The sequence below is a fragment of the Euleptes europaea genome, chromosome 2, assembly GCF_029931775.1.
Source record: "Euleptes europaea isolate rEulEur1 chromosome 2, rEulEur1.hap1, whole genome shotgun sequence".
Lineage (NCBI taxonomy): Eukaryota > Metazoa > Chordata > Lepidosauria > Squamata > Sphaerodactylidae > Euleptes > Euleptes europaea.
Window position 1 is genome coordinate 100902657 of NC_079313.1, and position 24862 is coordinate 100927518.

Genomic DNA, 24862 nt, shown 5'->3' on the forward strand with positions numbered 1-24862 from the left:
AGTTAATCTTTCCTCCCGGTCCTTTACGCCGGAAGAAACCCGGGTATTGAATCTGGGCCTGGGTTATGTTCCTACACCCCGGTATTCGGGGTTTCAAACCAGGATAGATCTGACTTGTCTAACTTATTGGAAAGTCTCTGGACTTGGCAGTGAGGAAAGTCTTTGGACTTGGACCACAATTATATACTGGATTACAGTTTTGTATTTTCGTTGGAACCGTATGCCACTCACCTGATTGGCTTTGGACTTCTATGAACACCAGAAAAGAGTTTTGTTGGTGAAGTAACCAATTTGTGTTAAATTTAATTTTATTACATGATTTAAGTTCCTGGAGGTTGGCAACCCTATCTCAGGCATCGATGGCTTTAAAAGGGGATTAGACAGATTCAGGGAGAACATCTATCAGTGGCTACTAGCAATGGTGACTAAAGGGAACTTCCACATTCAGAGGCAGTCAGTCTCTGAATGTGGAAGTGCCAGGAAGCAACATCAGGGGAAGGCCTCAGCCTCTGTGCCCTGTTGATGGCCACTGTGTGAGATATAGGATGCCTGGCTAGATGGATCACTGGTCTGATCCTGCAGGGCTTACGCTCTTATGACCAAAAATATCTCTTCCCATACAACCTGTCAACCATACGGAATGCAATCAACAGAATCTACTGTACTCTTCCCAATCACTGCAGTGGGGCTTGTACAGAACACATTTAATTTTGTGGTTGATTTTCTTTTCTTTTTCATAATAATTTTTATTATATTTCATATATAAGGGTACAGAAAGAAAAAGGAAAGGGAAATAATAAAAAGAAAATTATGTATGACAATATCGTTCTAATACATTTCTACCCCCTCTATCAGTTATGAGATATTACTTTTTAATCTTAGTTGAACTTACATTATTCCTAAAATAAAATATTTATTTATTACTGTCTAAATCTGTTTGTATTTAGTACATTAATACAATATTCCAAATTATTCTATTTGTTTTGTATTTGTAATTATATATATATGTAACACGACCTGTCTTGTAATTCAGCTTCTGTTAATAAACATAAAAGGGCTTCCATTTCTCTTGGTGATACTCTTGTGTTTTATCCTTCAGATATTCTGTTAGTTGAGCCATCGTTATATATTCCAAAGATTTTCCAATCCATATTTGAATATCTGGTACGTTTTTTGTTGTCCATATAGCCAATGTCATCCTTGCTGCAGTTATCAGATACTTTATCATATCTTGTTGATCCTTAATCACATTATCCGAGACTTTATTTAGAAGAAATAGTTTGGGATCATAATCTATATGTTGCTGCAGGATTTTTTTGATGTTTTTATGAATTTTCCCCAAAATTTTTGAACCTTTTCACATGACCACCAGCAGTGGTAAAAGGTGCCTCTGGATTGCTGACATTTCCAACATAACCCTGACGATAATTTATTCATATTTTGGATGTCACTAGGCATTATGTACCATCTGTAGAACATTTGATTTTCACATGTTATGTTGGGCTATGCAACACGGGTTGTAGAAAAGAGCAGGAGTCCAGTAGCACCTTAAAGACTAACAAAAATCCTGCAGGGTATAAGCTTTCATGAATCACAGCTCACTTCTTCAGAGGTTGTGTAGTTAGGTTGTGTCTATCTGTACTCTCATAGTATCTAGCCAAGCAGGGGTATTATCCCCTTGTCTCCTTGGCTTATTGCTGCAACAACTTCCCCTAAAACATTTTTAAAAGATGACCAAATAAATACTAACTACTTGCTACAATTCCAAATGGGCACAATTCATATTTTTTTATTATAATAATAATATTTTATTGAAGTACTTGGTGGTGCCTCTATTATTATACAAAACTCAGGCATCTATCTATCTATCTATTACAGTTTTATCCTGACCTTCCTCCAGGAAGCTGAAGGCAATGTACAGGGTTCTCCTTCCCAATGATCTGCACAACAACCTTGTGAGGCAGGTTAGGTTGAGAGAGAGAGAGAGAGAGAGAGAGAGAGAGAGAGAGAGAGAGAGAGATTGGCCCAGAGTCACTCACAATGCTATCCTAAGCAGGTCTACTCAATGAGGTTCACTCCCAGGAAAGTGTTCTTCGAATTGTGCTGCCAGTGAGTTTCATGACAGAGTGGGGATTTAAGCCCGTCTCCCCAGTTCTAGTCTAAAACTCTAAATGTTACACAGTGGCTCTCAATGTGCTGTTTGCTCACTGCAACAGAGCATTTGAGCATGGGCAGGTATACAAGGCTTAAATCAATGCCACAGCAACGCTGTGAAATAGATAATGTTTTTTAGAGAATCCATGTCACTTAGCAAACTAACAATAACACAAACAGGCATTTTGAAATCTAGCAAACTTTGTTCCTGAAAGATAAGGATTCATATGCATGTAATTATAGTCAAGTCTGTTTTCCAAGCCCAGCTCCCAAACAAGGAAGAAAGATGCCCATTGGCTGCAATTGCCCACCACATGCTGTTCAGAACAAAGGAACACATGAAGCTGCCTCATACTGAATCAGACCCTTGATCCATCAAAGTCAGTATTGTCTACTCCGACCGGCAGCAGTTCTCCAGGGTCTCAGTCAGAGGTCTTTCACATCACCTACTTGCCTAGTCCCTTTAACTGGAGATGCCAGGGATTGAACCTGGGACCCTCTGCATGTCAAGCAGATGTTCTACCACTGAGCCAAACATCCCCACCCCAGGAGGAATGGGACCAAGAAGTTTACTCCATTACAGGAAAACTCCAGCTTTCCTGAGAATGGTGCCCCAGGCCCGTTCTTGCTTAAGAAAGTTTCAGTAATCAGAACAGAACTGGTTCTTCTAGCCAAGTGGCTTCTCAAGCCACACTCCTTTCCCCCAAAACTTGTGCCAAACACCTGCCTTTTCCACTACTTTTTTGCCCTTGCAGCCTCCTTTTCTGAAATTGCTCCCAGATGCAGGGAACCAAGCGAGGGTGTTCTGCTAACCTTCTTCACCTGTTTCAGCAGCCAGCACCCTACGCCGATTTATTATTCCGTGTTTCAAAAGTGTACGATGCCCTGTTTCAAAGGCCAAGCACAGGAAACAAATGGAAGCAAACAAATAAAAACAGGCATCTATTCTTGGCAAATGCTTTAAAAAAAATTCTAGCCAATCTGACTCCCCAAAGCCAGCACAAATAAAAAGCCTCAGAGGGGGTTTACAGGATACCTGACAGGTGGGGATGCTGCTTTGTGGGCACATCACTACATTGTGTCTGGCTTCTCTTCCTACTTTTTCCCTCTTTCCACTATTTTTCAGGATTTACTGCAATGGGTGAGACAATGTGCATGCTGCTCTGTTTGGTTAAGGAGGATCAGGAAGTGCCCCAAGGAATTTTTACAGGAAGCTGTAAAAATGTATCACATCTTACTGTGTGTGTGTGAGATCAATCACATGATTCTCCCAATGAGTATCTGACAAAGCATCAAAGAATACACTGGCACTGAGATTAGAGTTGCCACCTCCAGGTACTAGCTGCAGATCTCCTGCTATTACAAGTGATCTCCAGCCAATAGAGATCAGTTCACCTGGAGAAAATGGCCGCTTTGGCAATTGGACTCTATGGCATTGAAGTCCCTCCCCTCCCCAAACCACATCCTCCTCAGGCTCTGCCCCAAAAACCTCCCACCGGTGGCAAAAAGGGACCTAGCAACCCTGAGATAGTCAACTGCATTAGCCCAAACGTGGGTAGCCCAGGCTAGCCTGATCTCATCAGATCTTGGAAGCTAAGAAGGGTCTACCCTGCTTAGTATTTGGATGGGAGACCTCCAAGGAATACCAGGGAATACCTCCAAGGAATACCAGTTTCATAATCACAGGCAAGTCCTGCTGCGGAGGCAGGCAATGGCAAACCACCTCTGGATGTCTCTTGCCTTGAAAACCCTATCAGGGGTTGCTATAAGTCAGATGTGATTTGATGGCCAACAAAAAAAAGTCAACCGCACTAGTTCTATTCACTGAAAATAGGGAAATAAGAGAGACCCACATGTGGATAATGCACCGGCAAAACACCACGAAAGGAAGTGTAATGTGGATTCTCTTTGCCTTTGCTTGTCAACTATTGGCCTGTTGGTATGTGCTTTGTTAAATTGCTGAAATCTTCTTTGGGGCTATGTAGCTCAAAGCCAGGGAAAATGTTGCTATCATGACAGCACATCAGGGAAGAACAGTCTTCACCATGATGGGCCCAAGCTGTTTCAGGAGGTGAAAGACCTTGGCCTTGCACAATTTACAGCTGGATGTAACCTAATCTGGCTGTTTTTGTTGGTCTACCAGCAAAAGATGTTCCCAAATGAATCACAGCAGAGGCTGCTGAATGCTTTCATCAAGCCTCTACCTTAGGGGTGTCAAAGTCTGTTGTTATGAGGGCCGGATATGACATAAATGTAACTTGGTCAGGTTGAGCTGGGCCATGCCTCGCCAGTAGGGTTGCCAACCTCCAGGTACTAGCTGGAGATCTCCTGCTATTTCAATTGATCCCCAGCAGTTCACCTGGAGAAAATGGCTGCTTTGGCAACTGGACTCTATGGCATTCTAGTCCCTCCCTTCCCCCAAACCTGCCCTCTTCAGACTCCACCCCAAAAATCTCCTGCCGATGGTAAAGAGGGACCTGGCAACCCTACTTGCCAGCCCAGATTGGGAATGGGGCTGCCTCAGCTGGCTCGCAGGCCGGATGAGCTCTCAAGAGGCTGGATCTGGCCCTTGGGCCGTATGTTTGATACCCCTGCTCTACCATTTATAAGGAGTGTTTTTTACAACTCAGTAGGCTCCTTGATGGTGACTGTTCTTAAAACGACACACCATTCCAGAAGCAAAGCCAGCTTCCTTCTCTCACAGCTTGGCATTGACTGCTTCCTCCACCCTTATCTGTTATGATTTAAAAAGCAGAAGTCACCGCCAACTATTGCAAATGGCTCTCTCTCTCTCTCTTTGATGTTTCAAAATAACATTAACATCCTTTGTTCTGAAGGTTTTTCCTGGCCCCAAATGTTATTAAGAGGAAACCTTTAGTGGATTTATTGATGGTTGCATAATCACAGGCAAGTTTTAACATTTCCCCAGTGCCTTTTTGCTTGGGGCTTTACTTGGAGACTTTCAAGTTTAAAAGTTCACCTGCTGGTTTGAGCCCTGATAGTTGACAATAACGAGACAAGACAAAGCTTTTCCCTTCTCTCTGGCAGATCTGGAATTTGGGATCACTCCATGGAGTCAATTGACAATCTAGCAGTCATTTCAGGTCAGACAAAAAGAATTACTTTTTCGCACAATGCACCATCAACTTGTGGAATGCATTACTGCAACATCTTGGACTGGCCTTTGATTTTAGATGGCTTTAAAATTATAGCCAAATTCATGGAGCTTTGTCTATGGATATTAGTAAGGTTGACAGCTGTGGGTTAGGAAATACCTGGAGATTTTGGTGGCGGAGCCTGAGGAAGGCGGGATATGGGGAAGGGAGGGACTTCAGTGTCATAGAGTCCAATTGCCAAGCCGGCCGTTTTCTCCAGGTGAACTGATCTGTATTGGCTGGAGATCAGTTGTAATAGCAAGAGATCTCCAGCTACTTCCTGGAGGTTTTATAAGTGAATAAAGTGCAAAAGTGACAATAAATATATACAATATAATACAACAAGATACAGGTAAGTAATATATCTCAATCCAGCATATCCAGGACCTGGACACCTCTCAAGTCCATTCAGATGTAAGTCCAATATGTCCAGTAGTTATATAGGAAGAATATTTCCTTTGCGGGAATCAGTTGTATGTCTTTTCAGACTATATTTCAGTATGTTAAAAGTCAAGCAACAGCCACAATGAAGGATGACAGATATTTCAGTATGCTGGAAGTCAAGCAACAGCCACAATAAAGGATGACAGGACGTGTTGTCTAGATCATAATCAATCACGTTTCGCATATGGCTTCGTCAGCTACATGTATCTGTGTACAATAAAATCCATATAATAACATATTTATTACAATATTTTTAGTACAATCGTTCAAATAAAAAGCTAAGCCCTCAATTATCCATTGTTTATAAAATTCATACTGTAAAAAGCCTAAAAGGTTATATAAATATATAAATATTTTATTAAATAAATATATCTTACCCAAAAGTATAACTTCAAAACACCTTAGTAGGTAGCATCTCATTAGGGACCAGCAGCAATGTCTACTCAGGTCTCCATTAGGACAGAATAAAGTTGAATAAGGCTAGAACGTAACTAAAAGGATTGTAAAGACCCTTAATTAGCTGCAGCTGAACAGATCACTGTCTAGTCAAACAGGATTCTTAAAGGGAAAGTACTGAATTATTGAAACACAAGATAACAAATCATAAGAAACAGGAGTAATCAATTTCATTATTCAGACCATCTGGGGACAGGGTTCTCAGAAGAAAAATAAGTCTGGTTTCCATTTGGTGTAGGAGTTTTTGAATGTTTTGAATATCAAAAGGACGCCCCCGGTATTGCCATAGAACACAGAAGGACATATCACTGCCGCTATGTCCCTTCTCCAAAAAGTGTGCAGTGAGTGGGGCTTCTAAATTCTTCGCACGTATTCTGGACCTATGTTCAGAAATTCTCGTACGTACTGATCTAATTGTGGAACCAATATACATCAGACGACATTTACACAGGACGCAGTATACAACCTGTTTAGAGGCACATGTTGAGAAATGTCTCAAAGAATATTTAAATCCAGTAGTCGTGGATGTAATTTCTTTTACTGGCAAGCATAAATTACAAACCGAACATGAGCCACATCTATAATGGCCAACAGGTGAAGGTAAGGCAACGGAAGAAGAAGAAGTAGAAGCAGTTGGTGTCAATATGTCTGTGTGTGTTAAATGATCCCGGATAGCTCTGAGGCGGCGTAAGCCGCACAGCGGGGGAGTTTGACATCCCGCAATAGATTGTAGTAAGTGCCAGTGTTTTTTTACTATATTGTTAATCATATTTGATTTGGGACTGTATTGTAATGACCAGGTTACAGAATTCAAGGATCGAGTTGAACTTTTTGAGACGAGAAGATCTCGTCTGTCTGCATGATCAGCCCTGAGTTTGGCTGCCTGTAAAACCTGGGATGGATATCCTTTATTAGCCAGAGCACTACTCAGTTGGGAAGCAGTATATGAATAGTCAGAATGCAAGGTTGAATTACGTTTAACTCTCAAAAAATGGCTGTAAGGTAGATTCTTAATCAAATGGGGAGGGAGAAAGGAAGAAAAATCCAATCCTGCATGTTTAGTTAAAGGTTTAGCATAAGCTCTTACTGCTAAAGTAGAATGTATTGAAACAAAAACCTCCAAATCAAGAAATGGAATGGAGATTTCGCCACAGTTGCCTGTAAAAGAAAGATGAGGATGGAGGGTATTGATCCATTCATAGAATTGCTTAAAGTTTTAAAATTAAAAAATAAATCATCCATAAAACGCCTGTAAATTAAGATTTCTTGAGAAAAAGGATTATTATGAAATAAAAAAATTATTTTCAAAGTGAATCATAAATATATTAGCTATTGATGGGGCGCAGGCAACCCCCATAGAAACGCCATTTATTTGTAAGTAGAATTGATTTTTGTACCTAAAAAAGTTGTGCTCAAATAAAATATCCAAAAGCTGTAACAAAAAATCTGTGGGGGGAAAAAGATCTGTCCTGGTATCTAGTAAGTCCTGGATAATGTGACGAGCCTCATTCAAAGGTATATTAGTGTATAGTGAGGTCACGTCTAATGTGGCAAAAACGCTGTTAGATGGAATTATAGTGCCTTCTACCTGAGAAACAAAATCCCTCGAATCTAAAATGAAAGAGGGAGTAACTGAAGCAAATGGTTTTAAGTAATGATCTAAGTATTGTGCTATGGGTTCAAGCAAAGACCCCAAACCTGAAATAATAGGACGTCCAATGGGGGGCGGGGCGGGTAGGTTTATGCACTTTGGGGAGGGTATAAAAAATGGGAGTTCTGGGATACTTATTAATCAAAAATTCTGCAGTATGCTGATTAATATATCCAGCTGAGAGAGCCTCATAAACAGATGTCTTAATTATTAGATCAATTGCTTTAGTGGGATTGGTTGAAAGCGGACGGTAAAAGTTAGAGTCAGAAAGTTGGCGTAAGTTCTCATTATCATAGTCGGTGTAATTCAAAATCACTATGGATCCGCCTTTGTCCGCCTCTTTTATAATAATAGATCTGTCCTTGTTCAGTTGATCTAATATTGATTGTTGCTCTGCAGTAAAATTAGCATGAGCAGGAATATGTTTCTTTTCCATAATGGCAACATCTCTCAGAACTAGATGTTGGAATGTTTGAATCAGATGAGTAGGGTTAGCGGGAATGGTGATCTAACATAGGAGGAGCCCTGAAAGAATTCTTTTAATTTTATCTGCCGAAAAAGTTTGAATAAGTCAACCCGTGTATGAAAAGCTGAATATTTCGGCGTGGGGGCAAAGCCTAGACCTAGATTGAGTACTTCAAGGTCAGCCTCAGACAAAATCCTATCTGATAGGTTGAGTACTAGGTTCTCCCGTCTTGATTCCTCCCGCCTCGTTGGCGGGAGCCTGGAGGTCTGTAATTTTTTGGACGGCCATCGGTCCGCAAAAAATAAGGCTTCCTATTGTAAGAAGAATTGGAAAAGTTTGAGCCCGCACTGGATGAGCTATATGAATCAAAATCCCGTTCTGAATTAGATGGAGGTTGCTGGAAAGGTCTTCCTCTAGGAAAAGAGCGCGAGGGACTAGTTTGTTTATATTCCCAATGATATATTTTCTTTTGAGTATAATCATTTCTATCTCTGGAGAATTTCTTCATTTTTAAAGATTTAATATTGTTTGTATACTCCAGGAGATCCTTCTCCAGATTTTCTAGATTTTTTTATACTCTTCTAGGGAAGTTTTTGAACGTAAGTCGTCTCTTGTTTTTTTAATTTCGTCCTCCACAATACTAGAGTCTACAGAAGCTTGTTGGATAATTAATAACATTAGGTCCATAGAGCATCTGTTTAAAATAGCAGCCCATCGTTCTTTAAAAGCAGGGCTGTCAAGAAATAAAGCTGGCGCTTTTTGGATTCTCAGACCTCTTGGAATAATTTCTGCTTTACAGTAATCTGCTAAGGAGGCAGCATGTAGGTCTAGTCTTGTTTTTTTCTTAGAAAGATTCCAGAGAGCCGAAAAATCAGTATCATGGGTATAAGAAGTCAAATTACATAATGAGGGCATAGTTTTCAAAATATTTTTTTTCTCAGTGTTACTAAACGTAAACATCTCAAGTTTGTGAGCCATATCGGTAAACCGTGGAGAAAACAAAGGCTCAGTGCTGTAGAAGTATTGGAGAACCAAAACAGCACAGAAACAATATATGCAATGCTTAATTTTATAAGTGAATAAAGTGCAAAAGTGACAATAACTATATACAATAAATATACAATATAATACAACAAGATACAGGTAAGTAATATATCTCAATCCAGCATATCCAGGACTTGGAAACATCTCAAGTCCATTCAGATGTAAGTCCAATTGTCACTTTTGCACTTTATTCACTTATAAAATTAAGCATTGCACATATTGTTTCTGTGCTGTTTTAGTTCTCCAATACTTCTACAGCACTGAGCCTTTGTTTTCTCCACACTTCCTGGAGGTTGGCAATCCTAGCTATTAGCCATGGTACCTAAATGAACCCCATGTTCCTTGTTCTGAGACAGATATATCAGAAGTTCAAACTAGACAAGATTCTAGAAAATCTGTGATTGGATCTATGATTGTACCCACTAGTTTAAAAAAAGTAAATTGCAACCATGCACCGCCCTGATTTGGAGTAAGGCCATATGGGGAAGAGAGAGAGAGGATTTAATCCTTCCACCCCCACATGGCTTCACTTAACAAAACTAAAATACACACCACATTGTAATTAGCTTTGGAAGGGGGAAAAACACAAGCACCTGTCCTTTTTGTTTCCTTTTCAAAAGTAATTTGGAAAGATTAAGTCCCCTCTTGCCTTCCTGCATGACCCCTATTGAAACTGAGGACTGCAAATTACCTTTTTAACGCTGGGAAGATCCAGTCACAGGTCTCCTAGCATCTAGTTTGATTAGGGTTGCCAACCTCCAAGTGGTAGCTTGTGATCTCCTGCTATTACAACTGATCTCCAGGTGACAGTAGGGTTGCCAGGTCCCTCTTCTCAACCAGCGGGAGATTTTGGGGGCAGATCCTGAAGAGGGTGGGGTTTGGGGAGGGACTTCAATGCCATAGAGTTTAATTGCCAAAGTGGCCATTTTTCTCCAGGTGAACTGATCTCTATCGGCTGGAGATCAGATGAATTAGCAGGAGATCTCCTGCTACTACCTGGCAGTTGGCAACCCTAGGTGACAGAGATCAGTTCACCTGGAGAAAATGGCTGCTTTGGAAGGTAGACTCTATGACATTATACCCTGCTGAGGTCCCTCTCCTCCCCCAGACCACACTCTCCTCAGGCTGCACCCCCAAAATGTATTTCCCAACCCGGAGCTGGCAACCCCAAGTTTGACCAGATGTTTGGATAGGCAATAGTGGAATGGTCTTGCCTTTGTACCAATCTTGTGGGCTTCCCAGAGGCATCTGGGTGATCACAGCTCAAAACAGAATACCCAATTACATAAAAATTGGTTCTTTTTATATTCTTAAGCAAGAGGTCCTCCACACTCTAATCAAGTGAGACAATTTTTCTTTGTAGTTTTCAGTACAAATGTATTTTGACGGCTAATCTCATTGGGCTGTTTTTAAAGGGGACAGACACACATTGTATGTCCTGGTGAGTCCAGAAGTTCACTTACATTTTCATAATCTACTGGCTGCTTCAGGGGTAGACTCAGTGATTCTGGGGCCCCAGGGAAATGCCCAGAATGGAGCCCTAGGATCACTGCCCCCACCATCCTTCCCCACTGGAGCCAAGAAAGGGGTGATCCTGGCCTGGTGCTACCACTACCAGAAGCCAGCTGCCCAAGCCCCTCACAAGTAGGGTCCTGGCAGGAGCCACCACCACCAGAAGCCAGCTGCCCAAGCCCCTCACAAGTAGGGTTGCCAATCTCCAGACACTAGCTGTGGCTCATTAGGGCCCCCCACTCAGCATGGGACCAAGGGTAGCTGCCCTGGTTGCCCATAAGCTCAGAGCACCCCTGGGTTGCTTCTCCACTCATCTGCACTGCATCCAATGGTTATTGCAGATGACATAGTGTATACAATGGAAGGAATGACGGGATAGTCATGTGCCACATTGTTCACACTTTTAAGAGTCCTTCTATGACAAGTGTATGCAAAGGAGCTACAGGAAACCTCCCTGGACACCAATAATTCCTGAACTATCCACCAGGGCACATAAGTGGGCTGTAAGAGCACTATGAGAAATGTATTAAATAATTAATGATTCATGATTGAGCACCCAGTCTCGAGGATGCTGCCCACTGTACTTTTGCATGAATAACTGCCCTGGCTTTGCATTTATTTATTTATTTATTTATTTGACTTATACCTTGCCTTTTCCCAACCATGGTCTGGCTCAAGGAGGCTTCTGTCAGCAGTTAGGTTGCCAACCTCCAGGTGGTGTCTGAGATCGCCTGGGATTACAACTGATCTTCGGGCTGCAGAGATCAGTTTTCCTGGAGAAAATGGCCCCTTTGGAAAGTGAACATGGTATTATTCAACTCTGAAGTCCCTCCCCAAACCTCGTCCTCGTCAGGCTCCACCCCCAAATCCCCAGGTATTTCCCAACCTGGAGCTGGCAACCCTAGTCAGCGGGAATAGGTAATCTTTCTGTGTTTCTGTGCCAGATGTTCTTGGAGCATTTCTTTCCAGTACTTGTGCAGCAGAATGAGTTGTCCTCAGTGGAGGTTGCTCAGTGCCGTTCTGCATAAAATCACTTCTTCAGGTTTACCTTCTCCAAGTCAGCAGGCATGCTCAGAATGGAAAACCTTTCTATAAAATGTGGGAGACCTCACTGGAGAGCAAGTGATTCTTACTTTTCATACTCTAAAAGTATATCTTTTCAGCTTTAAGAGTACTTCCAACTTCTTTTTAATGTACATCAGTACAGTTTTCCAATATGTCGCCCTAGCTAAATCATTTCCTCTAGTTAGTCAAATGATTGGTGTACCACTGTGATGGATTTTACCCAATCTCTGTTTGAACAGTTTTAGGCAGCTAGCAGGCACAACAGTTTGAACAGTTACTGAGAAGGATTTAGCTTTCAAAATAATAAAATGAAATGCCACTGAATCCTCCCCTTCCAATACAGAGGAGTCTTTCTTTCCCAAACACCTTGCCATTTTGACAGCTGTGACTCCAGGACAGATCAAATGGTACAGCAACATTTTGTTGCCCTTGGACTACACACATGCACCTAAACATGATATTGAACATTCCTGACCCAACAACACCAATTCCTCATTTCAAAAAGGCAGCAGCAGCTCAAATCCAGGAACTGGAGGGGCTCCAGTGTGCATATCCTCTCCCCACCCCCCAATTAGCACAAGGCCATTCTGTTACATCCAGTGAGAAAGAAATCCCATTCCGTTAGAGGGAGGAAGGGTCTATTCAATTTTTGCTTCTGGAACAGCACTTGGAACAAAGTGGAAGGCTTGGCAGCAAGAGATTTGGTGCATCTGTCTGCGTGGGTGGGAGATTTACAGACTAACAGCTGAGTCAGGAGCCTATTCCTCCAGCCAGAAGGAAGGAGAAGAGGGGGTCTATGTGTGTGTTGTGGAGGGAAAGATTCCTTTAGGAAGGCAAAAGTTTATCCTTGTTTTCCTTGGGCACAATCCCAAAAGCCCTACAGCAAACATATTGAGTAAGATTAATAAATAATGCTTCTTAGAGAAGTGCAGACAGGCATTAACTAATCAAAACCCAAACTTAACATACTCCATTCTTGAAGACCGTTATAATCACAAATCCAAATTTAAACAATTAGTAACCTCTGGAAATGCTTGGAAAAGGTTGTTAATTCTGATTATTCTTCTTGCAGACACTGTCTCAACTCAGTGAGCAGGAGTGGGAGGAAAGAGTTAGTAAACAGATAATGTGACAGGCTCGTTGTCCAACCAGCGAAGTGTATACCACAATTTCATCACCAAAAGAGGATTGTTTCTGGGCACAGTGTTTCCATCATCAAAATCACACTCTCTCACTGGGCAGGGGTAGGATTTTCTAATTCTGTAGCAGTGGCACCATCTTCTTGCCCATGCTGAGTATTTTTCCTGAAGGTCAAAATAGATATGAAGGTCAAAATAGATATGATGATCATAAATCTCCTTTTTAAAGATTTGGGGAGTAAACAGGCATGAGATGGGTGTTTAAAGGGCCAATCTTTTTTTTCCCTTGAAAGCTCTAGTCATGACGGGGTAAAAGCTGGGTTTGATCAGCAAAACCATGTAGGGGTGAAAGGTTAAATCCCCCCCACCGGGCTCAACCCAGACTGGGGATGTGTGTACCTGTTCTTTACCTTTTAAAGATGAATGGAGATTAAGTCTCTTCATCTTGTCCATTTATGCCCTAAGAGACTGCATTTTCAATAATTTGTTCTCACTTTCTTCACTAGTACTTTGCAATTGCTAAACTGTGTGTGATTTTCTGGGCCATGAATATGTTGCTGTTTAGATATACCACATATGTTTCCCCTCCTATTCTGTTTATAACCTTAGTGTGCTTCGTTTGTGTTAGTTAGAATCACTGTGTGTTGGCTGATAGTGTCAACTGTGTTTGCAGTGCACAGAGATCTTGTATTTTGCTGACACAAAGTGAAGACATTTCCACAGTCTGTTTTCTGTGGGTATTTGTAGGTCTCTACCACAATGCAAACTCACTTAAATTGATTTCCACCAAAGACCATTTTCCCAGTGTTTGTTTTCCACCAAGCACTCACACTGAGGGCCAATTCACACATTACGAAGTCCACTGGCTGGACCTATGGACCATGAACAGATGCCATTTGGAAGTACATGCTGGGGACTTATTTCCCAGACACATAGTGGGCTTATTTCAGACTGGACCTGTAGCACATGGGAAGATGGGCTTAAACCTCCCTTCCTGCACCAATTGCCTGACCTAAAATGGCCCCAGTGAGCCACACTTTGCCCCATTGAGGAACGTTACACATAGCCATCAGTGCATGTCAGTTTACCCAACAAGGCAAATAGGTAGCAGTCCCCAGGGGCTGCTTTAAGTTGGGGGGAATTGTGTGTGTGTGTGTGTGTGTGTGTGTGTGGAGGGGGGAGGGGGGAGGCTTAATCTCTTTTACCTGCACACTGTGGTACCAATCCAAATTGGGCCCCACACAACTAGGAATTAAATTCCTGCATGGAACTCCCAGCACACATCTTGGTCCATGCCTGCCACCTAGACTTTGTAATATTTGCATTTGCCCTGTCTGAATAACGAAAGCCTTTGTACTCACTCTACAATGCTGCCTGCCTTTCTTGGGGTGCAAAACAGCGTCCTCTACCTGCTCTGCCTTTCTGCATGTCTTCTGTGGCCATCAAATGCTTCCATATGCCTGCTCTGCAAATGAAAAGTTTAATAGCTCATGAAATAAAGATGATGTGTCTTGTCTGGTTAAAGCTTGGCAGACAGGATCCCATAAAGAAAAGGTACAGTCCAGTGCATTCCCTTTGGACAAGGACCAAAAAAATTACAGCCAGTCAAATGTTTCCAGTTGAAATGCAAATATCAAATAATGAAAATGAATACAGGTAATCACTCCCCACCAATCATTCTTAACAACAAAAGGAACCCAAAACAAATTCAATAAAAATGTTCTGTATACTGTATACTTTTATTCCTCCAATTCCAGGATTGAGGCTGTGGCCTCATTTCAGCTCAGTAGATTACTACTCATTCAGGTCAGCTTCATACATGACAGCAAATAATCTCCTTGTGCCACTGGAAAGACTAACAAATTCAGGCTTGGGTGTACTAGAGCCTGCCTCATTGGGTATATCTGGCAAAGTAGGTTCAGTGTATGGAATCATATTCCACAATAAATATTAAAAGACATCTGACAGCCATTCTCAGCAGGCTCACACCAAATTCTACTCAAGTCTATTCAAGGGTGCTTAATCCCAGGAAAGTGTTCTTAGAAAATCACTAAAAATTGCAGTTTAATGGTGGGGGGCTTTATTTATATATGTTCATACCCTGATTTCCCTCCCTGTGGAGCCCTAAATGGGCTCCACAGGGAGCCCATCATTCTCTCCTACCCCATTTATTCTCACAACAATAACCCTGTAAAGTAGATTAGGCTGAAAGACAATGATTGCCCAAGGTCACCCAGAAAGCTTCCATGGCAGAGTAGGGATTTGAACCTGGATCTCCCAGATCCTAGCTGAATACTCAGTGGCCATTTATGCTGGGTCAATTTTGATGCTCACTCAAAGCTGTTTTTTTTTTAATGCGACCTTTAAAATGCTTATTTACGGTCCGCCACAAAAGGAGAAATTCCACCCCACCCCCAACTCACCTGCTCCTTCCATTAGCAACCTCCGTTTGCATAGCTAACGTGTGGCTGTTAATTTTGAATGGTTCCTTGAGGGGATTCTTTGCAGCGAGCGGAGCAAACACAAAAGGTCGCGTTAAAGGGGCTCTTAAGAAATGCGAAGCAGGTATGCGCCGGCTTCACAGTCACTTCCTGAATGACGGTTCAGCGTTAAAAACTAAAAAAAAAAAAAAAAAGCTGCGGGGCACTTCAGCCTGGAAAGCGCTGCTAATTACCAAGCATAAATGGCCTAACTGTAACACCAGGCTGGCCTTGCTATGGGGACATCAAGAACTGGGAGTAATAAATTGATAAACAAGGAAAAGGAAGGGACTATCCAACTCATCTAGAAATGATCTTATACAGACACCCGTGCCCTGTTATGCACTGAAATTTTTTTGTTATCAATATTTGTAAATAATGGAGTTTGCTAGCCCATGAGTTCCATACATTTCATCATCATCAGAGTCTTTTCTGTATGATGAAAATATCTGCCATCAAAAGCCTACACGTTCTTCAACTCAGAACGGGCCCTATAGAAGGCAACATCATCTCTTTTTATTTCCCACCCTTCTGTTGCTTGTTACCCTAAGCATCAATAACTGCTGTGGATGTACACTCCGGGCATCTGAGGAAGTGAGCTCTGGCTCCCAAAAGCTTAAGTGGAATAAATTGTTAGTCATTAAGGGGCCACTGGATTCCTGCTCTGTCATTTTTATCTCTGTACCTAAGCTTGCTTTTGGATTTTGTTAGTGGAGAAACGATCTTCTATTGGGAGTGTGGGTGTTTACATATACACACAGTGGATCCCACTGAGGCCCCCATCCATTTGTGAGCACAGGACCCCAGGAACATGTCGAGGCAAAGCTAAATTCAGTTTGTGTTCATGTGGTGGCAGACCACACCCATCTCCTCTTTATTTCCTTTACTGAAAGACTCAATGACTTTGCCCTTTGACACTTTATTTTAAACTCATCCCTGAAGGGAGGGAGAAAATTGATACCACCTCCACCACCCAGTCTTTCAGTTTATACAAAATGTTGGTGAGGTTAACACACACACATACACACACGCCCTGGATAAGACCCAACCAGAAAGAAATAAGCTTGGAGGCTTGGTTACATATAATACCTTTAGATGTTTGTTCTGATCATAATACTACAATATCTCCAGGTGTTTGGATTAATCTATGCAGTTTCCAGTTAGGGGTGGCTTCAGGTTGGGGGGAATTAAGGTGGTAGCTGCTCAGAACAGGAATCTTACGCAGAAATAGCTGGAAGTGTGAAAACTCAGGCATGCCCCTGTCTAAAGGCCCTCAGGACAGCACAATCTTGACTTAAGATGCTGAGGAAAAATGTAATGCGAGAAAGATAATATATGCTTCTGCTTGCAAAGGAAGACTTACAAAGGGCTGAACTTCAAAGGCAGCTCCTGAGCTCCCAGAAGCTGATGCATGTGCTAACCTTACCATGTTACATTTCCTCGTATCTTAAATTAATCTGGGGAGCAGCCCTGAGAATGAAGAACACTGAAAGAGCAAAGCGTGTAATGTTTCTGTCTGAAATAACAGGGTGTAGGCGGAGAGCGAGGGGCATTTGGCAGCTCTAGAGCCAACAGCTCCAAACGCAGAGATGGCTGCCCGGCTAACGAATTCCAACATGTTCTTCGAATATGCAGTTGAAACATAAAGAGGGTTGCTAATGCTAGGTACCCTGCTCCCTATGCAGCCCTTTGTTTCTTGGCTGCATAGTCTGAAGCTCCAGATCCTCAATCCCTCCTCCTTACTCCACCCCACACCAGTTTCATTCTGTCTCTTCTTTCTTGCTCTTTTCCACACCAATCTTCATCAACATAGTTTGCATTCTGTGCAATCCACATATTGCAGTTGGGTCCTTCTATGCAAATAAACAAAATCCAACACATATTTGCATATCTGACCATATTTGTGTAACTTCATGCAGAATGCCTTCTGTCCAAGCATAGTATTATCCTGGGGGGGAAATGCCTATGCAGAGAGCCACTTCCAGATGATTATGCACCAATGCTTACAAAGCAGAAGCGTTTGGACCTGTATAAACACCAGCCATTGTCTTCTTATGAGCATCTGCATGGTGTCCTTATCTTCTGAATTCTGCTATTGGTTATCTTTTATCTTGAGACAGAAGGCTGAGCTAGTTTCTGGGAACCCTGGATTACTTGCAGGTTTATCAGTGGATCTTCAATGAGAAGAGCCGTTGTGATGACCAAGCTTTCCAGAAAGGCAGCTTATCCACCACTAATGAGCTTCTGCTGTAATGTGTAGCCCCAGGTGAATGTTGGGTGTGTTCTAGAACACACTCTCAGTTCACATGAGACAGCTATGCAGCCAAAAGACCAGCCCAACGCTAATTGGAAACTGTGCAACTTAGAACAAGGGAGTGGCCGTGGCTCAGCAGTAGAGCACCTGCTTTGCATGCAGAGGATCCCAGGTTCAATTCCCAGAACCTCCAGTTTAAAAAAAGGTCCAGGTGATATGAAAGACCTCTGTCTGAGACCCTGGAAAGCTGCTGCCAGTGTGAGTAGACAATACTGACCTTAATAGACCAATGGTCTGATTCAATATTAGGCAGTTTCATGTGAAAACATACCCCCAGAATCTTCTGCAATGCACGGGGGCTTTGTAGTACTCAGAGACTCCTTGGAAACCTAGAAAAGTCCCTTGAAGGTAGAAAATAAGAGACCATAAGCGTAGGCCATTTATAAAATACAAGTATGGAACTGTGTTAATCTTGGTTGTTTATTTAAAAATAAAATACAATATTTGAAGAACCTTAAAGACTGACTTATCTTATTATGAAAGCATGAGCTTGTAGACTACCTGCTGAAAAATGTTTAGGCCATTGAAGTTGCACAACTTTCCACATGGCCCCATTCTTTCAATATTCAAGTGTGCTTTTCATTACACTCCCTCTACTTCTCTAACATCTTCAGTATCACACAATGACCAAGAACCTGAGTCCAAGTTGTCTCTCTGTGTGTGTACAAAGTGCCGTCAAGTCACAGCTGATTTATGACGACCCTGTAGGGTTTTCAAAGCAAGAGACATTCAGAGGTGGTTCTGGACATTGCCTGCCTCTGTGTGGGCTGAGAGAGTTCCAAGAGAACTGTCACTGGCCCAAGGTCACCCAGCAGGCTTCATGTGGAGGAGTGGGGGGAATCGAACCCGGTTCTCCAGATTAGAGTCTGCCCCTCTTAACCACTACACCACTCTGGCTCTCGTTGTCTACATTACACTTTTAAGAAGGAACTAGACTAGGAATAGGCTGCTTTGGGACCCAAATAATGAAAAAATGCAGTATCTGCCTATAAAAATGTCAGTATACCAGCAAACAAAAGGATGCTGGGGGGACCAAACTTGGCCATACACACTGAAGGTAAAGGTGGTCCCCTGTGCAAGCACTGGGTCATTCCTGACCCAAGGGGTGACGTCACTAGGAGCAAACCAAACCCCAGAAACACTGGCAGTGGCTCAGATCTTGGACCCAACTGGCAACTGCAGAGGTCTAGAAGGTGCTAATGATGCCTATCATCTTCTCCTATGCTGCTGGCCCCAGAAGGACTGCCAGCACCTCATAAGCTCTCCTTGGTTCTTTGGCCAGAGAACCAACCTTGCATACCAAGAAAAGTGACCATAGTTTGGCCAGCATGTCGATAGTCGCCTACCCCTAGACCACACTACAACACGGTACTACAGAACAAGAACATAAGGCCTTCGCTCGACCACTCTTCTCCTTCCTTCCAATGGATTACTCCAGCAATGCAAAGTAGATTGGATGGATGTACCAGGCACTTGTTACTGTGATGCAGTAACACCCAGAGCATCACAGCATGATTCATTTCAACCAATACACATCCCACCAGCCTCATACTGATTCTTAGCTAATCTGTCTGCTGCAAGTACGATCTCATACATCATCATCATCAATAGTTTTTACAGCCCTTACTCCCATGTTCTCCACAAAAGTCAGGTACATACAAAACGTCAAGTAAGACATGAGAGTGATGAGTCCAAATGATAAATGACACGTCTCTAAAAACACACAAATGTGTGCATTGTTTACTGTCCTGAAACATTATTAATAAAAGATTATACATAATGGACATGTGATACTTTCTAAAATAATGGATCAACATGGGTTCAACATTGCATGGTATAGGACATCAGTATGATTCACTGAGCTGGAGCTGTGAGTTGTCAGATCAGGACATCGGCTTGGCCAACAATGTCCCTCTTCTTTTGTTGTGAGCAGAAAGTTCCAAGATGCCTAGAGAGGCAAGTCATTTATGGAGTCTCAGAACCCAAACATCTCACATGGGCTTCTTCTTAAGGTGCTTACAGTTATATTCATGCTCCACTTCTAGGTGGCAGACATCTTTCTGGTTAACTCTCAGACCAAAGTGGCAGGTTCATAGTGGCTTCTCACAGGTCAGCCACGTGGTGTATTGAGAAGGGATGTCCTCTTTTTGCCTACGGAGGCATCAGTTAGTATCTGGAAGGCTCAGCTTCCATAACCTGAGTTCCTTCTCCTTAGTCGTCATGGTTCGGTTTAACTCGCCTGCTAAACCTTGAGGAGGAATGATTTTCTCTTCCCACACCCACTGCAACCATGTCCAATGTAGCCTAAACATCCATAGATGGATGAGTACCACCACAGGGAAGTCCATTCTAGTTGGCAGCTGGGCTTTACCAAGAGGTCCAGGCTAGCAAAGGCACAACCCATTCTAGTTATATTTGTGCTCCAGGTTTTACTAGCTGCTTCAGGCACCACTTCACTTCCCAGCAATGATGCCACAGAACAGATCTAACCAGTCTACAGTCAGTGGCAGCTGGGAATTGCCTTCTGTCCGTTGGCAGGTGAATTCACAGCCATCAGCTCTTCCACTCTTCCCAAACCGAGCTGTGGATCTGGCTCCTTTGGCCCGTTCACCAGAATCTGGCCAGCTGGGGTTGTTTCGTGTTGAAATGCTGGGGAAGGAAGAAGAAACCTATCAGTTAGACTGCAAGACAGTCCAGCAAAGGACCAGGAGTTTGCAGATGCAGAACAGCCACGGTGAGGTAGCCAAAGGAATTCATAGCTGAGTGAAACTGCCCAATGCTCCCAAGGTTTTGCAATATAAATTATTGTAAGGGGTTTTGTTCAATGAAAGCCTATTATTATTCTTACTGTTCTTGTTGTTACTATTATCATCATCATTACAGTAATATATTATTGTAATCCCCATGAAGTAAAAGCTTGACTTACATATTATAAATAGTTCTATTTCTTTTTTTCATTCTGAGGAATTTAAACAGACTGAATTTAACACACACATATTCTCAATGATTGCGGTGACTACTTATGCAGCCAGCAAAAAAAATCTCTCCTAAGGAACATCTGCATGCTTTGTGGTTCCTGTTGAGGGTTTTAATTACTATTGCATATTGGTAAAGTTCCTGTTTCATCTTGGCAAAATGCTGAAGGCTGAACTGTACGGTAAATCTGTGATTGGCTCTTCTGAAGTATTTTTAATGCCAAAAAGCAGCTGCCTAATTTGGATTGGTGCCATGACATGGAAGAAGTGGGTGAACATTTATGCTCCACAAACGGTTCCATATTTCCCACCCATCCCTAAATTTCTGTTAGCTCCAAGAAAAAAGAAAAGCTGGATGTAACACAGACTTTTGAGAAGAATTACTAAGTGGGTCACAGAATATTTGGCGATGACCTGGCTTCTGCTGATCTGGAAAAAAACTTCCCCTACTACCATGAGAAGGGAAATAGTTACTCAAGCATTATAAAGGGAGTGGTTTCTCATTAGCCCTTTAGCCTGTACAGCTCCACTGGAAATTTTCTGCCAAAAAATCCCTGCTTGTTGGATGGAGTAAGCCGCCTGACTGACTGGTCTGGGCATGCTCTCAACAATAGCCTCCTTGACTGTGACAGGGCTTTATAACATGACAAGTCTGAGCAAGGTAAAGGAGGCAGGAGCAGGGCCAGCATATCCCCAAGGGACAGGGAAACCACACCACTTTGAATTTGGCAGGTATGGCAAAGATGGCGGCAACTTGTGCTGGCACACAACAAGGGAGACGGACAATACAGACCAACACAGTTGGGCTGAAGTAGGCAACGTGGCTCCTGGAATGCCCCAGGTGCACAGAATGAGGAGCAGCGGTCTGACTGTAGAAGCAAAAAGGGGGTGTGTGGGTGTGCAGACGAGGAGTGCAGAATCCTCCTACCCACCTGTGGCTTTTCTGCCTGCACCCCATCTTCCCCAGTGCTTTACTCTCAGCTGTCACTTCCATAACTGGGGCTAGACTGAGGAGAAAAGTGCATGGGGAGAGAAGTTGAGGGAAGATGTGCCACAGGTGCAGGGGATGGGTAAGGTTCTGCACTCTTCACCTGCACCTCTTTCTGGCTTTGCAAACCAGACCCCAGGACCCTCTTTCTCCTGGACTGGAGCAATTCTGTGAACACAGAGAACTGACCCATCACCTCCAGTCTGGCCTTCAGAGATCTGGCAATGAAATATCAACCACACCAACAAAATCCATTTGGACAGAACTGGGTAAAATTGCATTGTGTGTGGAGGGAGGGGTAAAGGTTTGGGGATACTGACAATACCAGTCTAAAGGCACCATGGTCAATGGGGAAGGAGATGCTGGGCTCATTTTCCATATGGACTCCTTTGGATTTCCTGCCTCAGGCACCAGAGTGGTTTAATCTTTGCTCATCTCCTGGGTAAGTATGACTGATGAAAACTCTCTGTGGTCGCTCACCTTCCCTTGGGCTACAGTCCTCCAGGAATTCCAAGGGCACATATCCACCAGCACTCAAAGCAGGTTACTTATCTTTTAATCATCTCTAGCTACCCTGTCATATTCAAAATGGTTAGAGGGTGCTAGAAGGATTAACAGCCCCACCCTTATAATTACACATTATTTTAATAGACATTTGCGATTGCAAATATGGAACGGAGAGATGGTTGAATAAAAATGAATATAGGAAACTGTTTTACGCAATGTCAGGCCTTTGGCATTCGTACTGTTTGTTCTGAGTAGCAGCAGTTTCCCAAACGTTCAGGCAGAGAACTTTCCCAATCCTGCTAACTGGGATCCTTTTAACTGAGGATGCCAAGGGCTGACCTTGTGTAAACAAAGCCCTCATGGGAAAGCCAGTCTGGTTTAATGTCTGACTAAGGATGGGGGGGGCCTGGGTTCAAATTCCCATTCAGCAACAAAGCTCAAAGGTGATCTGCAACCAATCACTATCAGCCTGTGGCTATATCCTAAAGGGAGTTTCAATGGGCTTAGACTGGAGTAATTCTCTTTAGGATTGTAATGCTTAACAATTCTAATAACCTATCATAACCTGTGTTGTGTATATAAATGAATTGAGCACATGGATGTACACTCAGTGCACCTGATGAAGTGGGAAGTCTCATGGTGGAGTAAACTGTTCCTCTCTCAAGTCCCACTGAGATCCGAGACCACCAAGGAATACCAGGGTGGCTGTGCAGAGGAAGGCACTGGCAAACCACCTCTGTTAAGTCTCTTGCCATGAAAACCCCAAAAGGGGTCACCATAAATCGGCTGCGACTTGGCACTTTACACACACACACACACACACACAAGGGCGAGGAGTAATATGAGAATAAGAGGAGGGAAGAGCATGTACCCTGCTCTGAGCTCCTGGGAAGGGAGGGTGTGATGCAGTTGGATGCTCTGCCACTCTGCTATGGAACCTCCCCACGGTTATTACTGCCATTACTCCGGATTAGTAGAAAAGGGCAAGAGTCCAGTAGCACTTTAAAGACTAAGAAAAATATTTTCTGGCAGGGTAGGAGCTTTCGTGAGCCATAGGTCACTTCTTCAGATACAGCTAGAATGTGAATCCATCTGTCTTTAAGTAGAGGAGAGTGAATTACTCCAGATTAGTTACTACTGAGTTAAGGGCGAAAACGCACGGGAGGTTTTGCCTTTGGAATATTGTCGAAGGCTTTCACGGTCAGAGTCCATTGGTTCTTGTAGGTTATCCGGGCTGTGTGGCCGTGGTCTTGGTATTTTCTTTCCTGACGTTTCGCCAGCAGCTGTGGCAGGCATCTTCAGAGGAGAGTTACTCCTCTGAAGATGCCTGCCACAGCTGCAGGCGAAACGCCAGGAAAGAAAATACCAAGACCACGGCCACACAGCCCGGATAACCTACAAGAACCCTTTTGCCTTTGGGTTTGCCACTCTCTAAATCACCGCTTCCCAACCAGGGGTCCGCGAGAACTAAATCAAGGTCCGCGAAACAAAGTTATAAACCCATAATAAATTAACATTTTCAATTAAAAGTTCTCTATTATAAAATATATATCTTCAAATACTATTCTGAGTTTAATGTTTAACTAACAGTTATGATTAAAGTTGATTTTCAAATTCTCGGGATTTGTATTTTGAACCTTGGGGTCCCTGCACCGAACCAAAAAGTCCGAGCGGTCGCTGGTCAAAAAAAGGTTGGGAACCAAATGCCCCTTTCCCCCAGCCCAATTCTCCAAACTCAACCAGCAGCCCCCATGCGGAGTTTTGAGCATGCACACGGGGAAAGGGGTGAATGGGGAGAGCGAGCGGCCAAGCCAAGGCCAGCCCTCCCGCGACGGGCGGCCGGGAGGACTCACCGGCCCGGCAGCTGTGCCTGGCGCGCACCGCCTGCACCGCCTGCTGGTTCTGGAAGCGCACCAGCGCCAGGGCGATGTCGGCGTGCCAGCTGGGCTCCTCCTGCGGGCAGCGGAAGTCGATCTCGGCGCCGCCGCGGGTGACCAGGGTGAAGTAGACGTGCCGCTGCTTCCACTCCACGCACTCGACGGCGCGGAGGCGCGCGAAGCCGAGCTCCTTGCAGCGCGTCGAGCCCCGGCCGCCCGCCTCGAAGAGCCGCAGCCCCGCCTCGCCCAGCAGGCAGCGCTTGCGCTTCCACAGCTGCAGCAGCCCGCCGCTGCGCTTCTCCAGCACCCCCTCCCGCAGCACCTGCTCGGGCGGCATGGGCACGCTCCGGCCGGGGCGCTCGCCCCCGTCTCCGCCGCCGCCGCCGCCAGGTCTGGCCGGGGCGCGCCGTGCGGCCTCGCCTTCCCGGGGAGAGACCGCCCTCTGCCCGCCCGCCTGCCTGCCTGGCTGCCCTCGCCTCTCCGCCGGCGGGATGGGTCGCTACACGCCCGCTCCCAGCGCCGGCCTCGCTCGCCTCGCCTCTCTTCCCACTCGCATTCCTGGCCTGCTCTGCCGGGGCGTCGCCCTGCTGCTGCTGCTGCCACCGCCCTTCGGCCCCCGCGGCCTTGCGCGCTAC

At 43.8% G+C, this 24862-nt stretch overlaps 1 protein-coding gene across 1 annotated transcript; it reads right to left on the bottom strand.

Moving 5' to 3' along the window:
* Window positions 1–20287: 20287 nt before the first annotated feature.
* Window positions 20288–24564, bottom strand: PHLDA3 (pleckstrin homology like domain family A member 3). Its single transcript, XM_056845239.1, has 2 exons — window positions 24204–24564; window positions 20288–20529 (listed from the first exon to the last, which is right to left on the bottom strand). Exons 1-2 carry the CDS (start codon window positions 24562–24564, stop codon window positions 20381–20383), a joined length of 510 nt encoding a protein of 169 aa, XP_056701217.1. The 3' UTR covers window positions 20288–20380.
* Between the last annotated feature and the right edge of the window lie 298 nt (window positions 24565–24862).